Source organism: Pteronotus mesoamericanus, unplaced genomic scaffold, assembly GCF_021234165.1.
Source record: "Pteronotus mesoamericanus isolate MK-2021 breed Mesoamerican mustached bat unplaced genomic scaffold, CSHL_Meso_final contig_25, whole genome shotgun sequence".
NCBI lineage: Eukaryota > Metazoa > Chordata > Mammalia > Chiroptera > Mormoopidae > Pteronotus > Pteronotus mesoamericanus.
In genome coordinates, this window is record NW_026555105.1 from 20,480,864 (window position 1) to 20,488,176 (window position 7,313).

The 7,313-nt window shown below is 47.4% G+C and overlaps 1 protein-coding gene across 1 annotated transcript; it reads right to left on the bottom strand.

Moving 5' to 3' along the window:
* Window positions 1-408: 408 nt before the first annotated feature.
* On the bottom strand, window positions 409-1,595 carry ID1 (inhibitor of DNA binding 1). The gene is made up of 2 exons (XM_054573450.1): window positions 1,093-1,595; window positions 409-854 (listed from the first exon to the last, which is right to left on the bottom strand). Exons 1-2 carry the CDS (start codon window positions 1,513-1,515, stop codon window positions 813-815), a joined length of 465 nt encoding a protein of 154 aa, XP_054429425.1. The 5' UTR covers window positions 1,516-1,595; the 3' UTR covers window positions 409-812.
* Window positions 1,596-7,313: the final 5,718 nt, after the last annotated feature.

A 7,313-nucleotide genomic window follows, 5' to 3' on the forward strand; every position in this document is an offset into this window, starting at 1 on the left:
TTTGGCAAAGATGCAAGTGGTCGAGTGACCTGTTTCTCCAACTGAAATGGCTTGCTGAATACTCTTCAACCCAGAGGGGGCCTTGGCAGGTTGATCTGCATTTAAACAATGTCCCCAGGTGACCCTGATGGCTCAATGACCACTTTTGAGAAACCCTAGAGGATTTAACTTTATGACACTAGGGAACAGGAAAATGGCCAGCGATGGGGGAAAGAATATTTTAGAGACACCGGAAACACTCAGTTGAGGTCGGTAAAAGTGACAGCGCAGATGTGGCCTTCCAGCCCGCACCGTCCCCCAACATCAGCTATGAAGAGTGTCAGGGGTCACCCCCCACCCTACCCCCTGCCCAGCCCCAAGCCAGCTCCCTCCCCTCAGTCCAAGAACACGGCAACTTTACTACCATCTAAAGTATTTGTTTAATAACAACAGAAAAAAAACCCCACAGAACTATTGTAAAACAATATTCTCAGTCGGTGATCATTGTAATATACAATACAAAGCAATTAATTTCCTCAGAAATCTGAGAAGCACCAAACGTGACCATTTTTTAAAATGTCTGCTTTTCAAAAAATAGAAACACACGGGAGGAGGGGGGCTCCCCGAAGTCTCTGGTGGCTGATAGGTGTGGAGAACGGCCGGCCTGCCCTGTCAGTCCCCCAGCCCTGGGCTGGATCCAGCATGAGTCCAAAGGCCGCTGATCTCAATTTTGTTCCTCCCCAGCTGCGGCGAGGCGCTTGGGAGGACCGGACAGCACTTATTCCTCTAGGTCCCTGGAGGGCTGGGGTCTGCAGGTCCTGGAAGACGACGCTTCAGCGACACAAGATGCGATCGTCCGCTGGAACACATGCCGCCTGTGAAACGGAGAGAGAAGAGGTGAGACGGGCGGGTTGGAGGGGACGAGGCTGCAAGCCGCCCCTTCCCCGGGAGACAGGAGGAAGGAGCGTCCCTTCCGATGTCCTTGGGAACCCTTACATAGCCAGGGACCCGAAGGATGGGGAAGACGGAAGGCCAAGTTCCCCCTCTCTCCCCGAGCCTCAGTTTCCCCATCTGTCGAAGGAAAATGCTCTCGCGCTTCATCTCGGATCTCACCTCTGCCGCCAGAGCGCTGATCTCGCCGTTGAGGGTGCTGAGCGGAGCCCGAGCGGGGAGCCCCCGGCCCCCGGGGGTCCCGACTTGAGATTCCGAGTTCAGCTCTAACTCCAGGTCCCAGATGTAGTCGATGACGTGCTGGAGGATCTCCACCCTGCTCACTTTACGGTTTTGGGGCAGGGTGGGCACCAGCTCCTTGAGGCGCGAGTAGCAGCCGTTCATGTCGTAGAGCAGCACGTTGACCTGCTGCTCGTCGAGCAAGGCGGGCAGGCGCGCCCCGGGGCCGCCCGCGCAGCGCGAGATGGCCACGCTCTGCTCGGACAGGCAGCGCACCACCTCGCCCGCGCCGCCCGCGGTCTTGCCGCCCTTCAGGGCGCAGCTGGGGCCGGCGGCGGCCGCGGCGTTGCCACTGGCGACCTTCATGATTCTGGCGTCAGGGGAAAAGAGGAGGCAGGAGCCGGGCGTGCAGAATGAAGCTTAAGCGCTCAAAGGACGGTTGTAGAATGCGCGATCCAAACCCCACGGCCAGGTTATTATAAAGACGCCCCGTCCCCTCCCCGAGGGGCGGGCTCAGACGTTCAAAAGCAGCCAATAGAAGGCCTGGAGGCGTGGCCTCCAGAGCCTCTGGGTCCCGCCTCCTGCTCTACAAGTAAGGCCCGGGGGGCGTGGAAAGGGGACCCGCGTCTCAAGAACAGAGGGCGCGGGGCAGGGTGGCTAGTGGAGATGAGGGCTGCCCTGGAGTCCTCGGTAAAGAGGCAAAGAGGCAGAACCGATATTTCCGAGAAAGAAAAGATTTCAAGAAGCTTTCCTGGCTCTGGCCACGTAGCTCCGCTTGTTAGAGCGTCGTCCCCACACGCTGTAACCAACGAATGCATAAATAAATGGAACAAGAGGTTGATGTGTATCTCTCTCTCAATAATAACAATACTAATCATCATCATCCGTTTTCCCAGGTTCATTTTCTCGCCTCTCCAGCCCCATTTTACAGGTGAGAGAAATTGAGACCCGGCTGAAGCAGCAGCTGGCCTGGGCTTTAGATCCTATTGGAAGATGACCTCTGGGACCCTGACCTCGTGGATATTTGGGCCGAAATTTAAAGCGGGCACCGCTTTAACATCTGCACCGGGACTGATCTCCCCCAATTCCCAGAGAACGTTGTTAGTTAAAGTTCCTGGGGCCAAGGGGACGTCCCCAGGTCCCTGGGTTAGGAGCAATTAGTTTGGCAGCCTTCCTCTAGGGCTGGGGGCTGCGCCTCTGGGACCCGAACCAGACGGAAGGCTCCCAGAGTGGGGCTGCTTCTTCTAATTCCTCGCTGAATGTGCAGCCCCCTGCAAAAATTCCCTAAATCTGCATCAAGTAGTGATTTTTAAATTTTTCTCCCTTTTTTGGCTATTTCCCCCCAAAGATCTCGGATCAGGGTCTCCCACGGCGCGGCAGCTGTGGAGCTCGAGTCCCCCCGCTCCCCCCGCCGGGCTTCCCGGGCTGGTCTGTGTCAGCGTCTGAACAAGAGGCTCAGACCGTTAGACGCCAGGCCCGTGACGTCACCCATTCATAAAACCGGGACGGGCTGTCAGGCTGGCGCCGCGCGGGCGGTCGCCATGGAGACGACAAACCCGGCTCTGAGCGCTTCCCTCAGCCCGCCAGTCACCTGCGGACCTCCGGCAGGAGGCCTGGGAATGTGCTGCTTACCGGCACGGGTCTCCGGGCAAAGGTCACCTTACCTCCGCCTCACACCTGCACTGTCCCCACCAGGTCCACAGCTTGGGCCGCTTAGGAAGTTTCTTCCTCTGCTCCCCAACTCCAGCTCCCCTTACTGCCTGGGGAAAGGGCCCAGAGTTCTGCTGCTGGGTGAATTTAGTTGAGTCTCGGGTTCTCTGAGCCCTAGTAGCTGCCTGGTATTTCGATAATAACCATCCAGGTGACGATTTAAGGCCTTCTTACTTCGTGCCAGGCAGGCACTGTGTAAAGAGTTTGCCTTTATCATCTTCTGTCATCTTTGCCACAACTCTACAGAGCTGTTTGGTTTCCTTATACAAAGGAGGAAACTGAAGCTCAAAAAGCTTCCCAGAAGCCACAGCTGTTGTAATGGCCGCATTATCAATAACAAGGGCACTTCATTGTAACGTAGTCTCTTCTTGCCAGGGCCTGCAGAGCCCTAGGTAGACCAGAGCTGGGAAACTGAGGCTTAGAATAGCTGCCCAAGGCCACACAGCATTAGCAAGCTAAAATTCTGTGCTCACATGGAACGGAATTATACTATATCCCGTCTTCCCCCCACCACCCTGCCCCAGCAATGAATTCACTGGGTATCAGCAAGTTTCTTTTTTCTCCAGAAGTTTGGAGAAGGGGTTAATAAACCAGACCCCTCCCTCCACATGAGGAAACCAGGAACACTGATCCGTGAGAACAGCTTCAAAGGAGAGGGACATCAATTAATTAGGGGGACTCCCCATCCCCTTCTGACACCCTGCAAGCTCTCCAAATTCCCTAGGCTTGTTTAGCAATCCTTTAATGATTGGACAGAACATTTTGCTGTGCAAAAGAATTGCTAAAGAATTGGAAGGACAATGACCAAGCGAGGAAATTAGGATATTAATTCACTATTGAGTGCTTATTAATGGACTTAGCAATTCTTACTGGAATTGATTCCAGAGACACCTGCACATGTGGCACAAGAATGTCTGCTCAAGGATGTTCGTTGAGGAGCTGTTTACAAGAGGGGAAGTTGAAATAACCTAAATATCCATCAACAGTGGCATTAAAGGATGAATGGAACATCAGCTGTGGACTGGCCCTGCAGCAGGGGAAGCATGGCTCTGAGAGATAGCTCGGTCCTACAGTTGGTGGAGAAAGCCAGAGTTAGACTCGGGGTTCAGGTAGGATCTCTTGTTAAAAAGCAAACACTGAACCCAAGTACACGTGTATCTGGAAATAAATTTTTAAAAAGAGAGGAAATTATATGGAAACTTTCAAACACAATACTGTGTGATTTCTCGCAGATGAAGTTCTAGAACAGGCCCAGCTAATATACAGCAAAAGAAATCAGAGTGGCGGCTGCCTCTGGGAGGGGTGGGTGGGAGCTGCCCGGGGAGGGGTGTGGGAGAAGGGTGACAGGAGTGTCCCACATCATGATAAGGTGTGGATTACAAAGTGTATGAATTTGCCAAAACACACTGACTTATATGCTTTTGTGCACTTCACTGTATTAAATTGCACCTCAATAAAAAATATTAGAAGGAAGGACAAAAGGAAAAACACCAAATTACTACTATTACCACTGTAAAGAGGAGTGAGAGGAGAGAGAGAACAATGTGAAATTGGAATTTCACTATTGTCTTCACATGCGTATTTGATTTTTGGTTTTTTTCCTCAAAGAGTGTCAGTGAAGTATAATTGACATACACAAACTGCATATGTTTGATGTGTACAATATCACAAGTTTCAACATATATGTATCCATGACTCATTGCTACAATCAAGAAAATTAACATATACTTCATCACCCTTAGAAGTTTTCTTCTGCCCTTCATAATTCCTCCATACTCTTCTACCTAGTGTCCAGGTATCCAGTGTTCTGTTTTTTATATAGTTTATCTGTGCTAGAATTTTATATAAAGTATAGTATATATACACAGTAAAGTACATACATGTATAATATATATACAATACATACTCTTTTTTTTTTAAGATTTTATTTATTTTTAGAGAAAGGGGAAAGGAGGGAGAAAGAGAGGGGAACATCAACATGTGGTTGCCTCTCATGCACCTCCTCCTGGGGACCTGGCCTGCAACCCAGGCATATGTGCCCTGACTGAGAATGGAACCGGCGACCCTTTGGTTCACTGGCCAGTGCTCAGTCCACTGAACCACACCAGCCAGAGCTACAGTACATACTCTTTATTGTAGCTTTTTCAGCATAGTTTCCTATTTATTTTTAAAAAATTATTTATTTATTATTAGAGAGAGAAGAAGGGAGGGAGAAAAAAGAGAGAAACATCATTGTATGAGAGAAACATTGATTAGTTGCCTCTCGCACTTGCCCCAACGGGGAACCAGCCTGAAATCTAGGCATGTACCCTGACTGGGAATTGAACAAATGACCTTCTGCTTTGCCAGATGACACCCAAACAACTAAGCCACGCAGGCAAGGGCCAGCCTAGTTAACGCAGCATAATTATTTTGAGATTCATCCATGTTCATTCCTTTTTATTGCTTAGTAGTCATGTATGGATATACCACAATGTGTTTATCCATTTACTTTGATAGACATCTGGGTTGTTTATAGTTTTTGGTTTGTACATATAAAGCTGCTTTGAACACTTGTATACAAGTGTTTATATGAATCTGTGCTTTCATTTCTCTTACGTAAAACTTATTAATGAAATGATTGGGTCACATAGTAGGTATTTATTTAACTGTATAAGAAACTGCTCAACTCTTTTCCCAGGTGGTGTACCTTTTCACATTCCTATAAGCAGTGTGGGGAGTCCGGGTCCTCCATGTCCTCTCTTCCAGTTGATGTGGTCATTTTCCGTCATTTTAATAGATGGGTGTGGTATCTCACTGTATTTTAATTTATATTTTCTGAATGACTAAAAAGTTGAGCATCTTTTTACGTGCTTATATGCCATCCATGTATCTTCTCTGGTAAAATGTCCTTCACTTCTGCTCATTAAAAATTTAATTTTAGATGATTGTAGATTCACATGCAGTCATAAGAAATAATAGAGAGAAACCCCTTATATCCTTTACACAGTTTCCCTAATGGTAGCATCTTGCATAACTAAAGTACAATATTACAAGAAGATTTCACATGAGATTCAGATTCCAGTGGATTAGCATGTAGCCGTTCGTGTGTGTATTTAGTTCTGTGCAATTTTCTCATGTATAGATTCCTGTGAGCACTGCCATGGCGAAGCCCAGAACAGCTCTGTCACAAGGATCCCTCATGCTACCCTTTACTTTGGTTGTTTCCTATTCTTTTTTTTTTTTTAAATTTTCGGTGGTCAATTTTCCTTTCCTTCCTTCCTTCCTTCCTTCCTTCCTTCCTTCCTTCCTTCCTTCCTTCTGAGGGGAAGGGAGGGAGGGAGGGAGAGAAACATCGATGTGAGAGAGAAATACCAATCGGTTGCGTTTCATACGTGTCCCGACTGGAGACCAATTCTTCAACCCAGGCATGTGCCCTGATTGGGAATTGAACCAGGGACCTTGGTTTGTGGGACAACATCCAACCAACTGAGCCACACCTGTCAGGGTGATTGTTTATTTTCTTATCATTGACCTTTGAGAGTCCTTTATATGTTTTTAACACAAATCCTTCATCTAATATATAATTACAAATATTTCTTCAGGTGTTTCATCTTTTCATCCTCTTTTCTTTTTATTTATTTACTTTTAGAGAGAGGGGAAGGGAGGGAGAAAGAGAAAAAGAGAAGTATCAATGTGTGAGACACCTGGCCTGAACGTAGGCATGTGCCCTGACGGGGAACCGAACTGGCGACCTTTCAGTTTGCAGGCTGGTGCCAAATCCACTGAGCCACACCAGCCAGAGCCCATCTTTTCATCCTCTTACTGGTATTATTTAAAGAGAAGAAATTTTAAATTTTGATGAAGTCTAATTTATCTGTTTTTAATTTTATGAATTATGCTTTTCTTGTCATAAATTATGCTTTTCTTTCATTTCTAAGAAATCTCTGCCTAATTCAAGATCACAAAGATTTTTCTCCTACATTTTCTAAAAGTTTTATACCTTTAGGTTTTTATAGTTTTAGGTCCTTAATTGTTTACACATAGGTATTTATTGAATACATTTGTAAATAGAAGTGTATTTGTGTACTATTTTGTGTAATAAAAAGTCAGCTCTGGCCCTGGCAGTCATGGCTCAGTTGGCTGGGTGTTGTCCCAGAAACCGAAAGGTTGCTGGTTTGATCCCTGGCAAGGGCACATGCCTGGGTTGCGGGCTCTGTTTGTCACAGGTTGGGGCACTTGCAGAAGGCAACCAGTTGATGCTTCTCTCTCACACTGATGTTTATCTCCCTCTCTTTCTTCCTCCCTTTCCCTCTCCATAAAATTAAATAAAATAAATTAAGAGAAAAAAAGCCAACTCCAAATGTTTAGTATACCTCACTCTGGCCTGACTTCTGGTTGGGATGAGGTGGACTGTCAGAAACTTCGCAGACAAATAGGAAAGACATTCAAGGGACAACTAGGACCCCGCCCCC

What these genes read in the sequence shown, in the direction of transcription:
- ID1 (XM_054573450.1), bottom strand. Translation starts at nt 1,515, where the DNA reads ATGAAGGTCGCCAGTGGCAACGCCGCGGCCGCCGCCGGCCCCAGCTGC. An exon ending in TCAGCGCTCTGGCGGCAGAG is followed by an intron (nt 855 to 1,092) that starts GTGAGATCCGAG and finishes TCCGTTTCACAG; the next exon opens with GCGGCATGTGTTCCAGCGGA.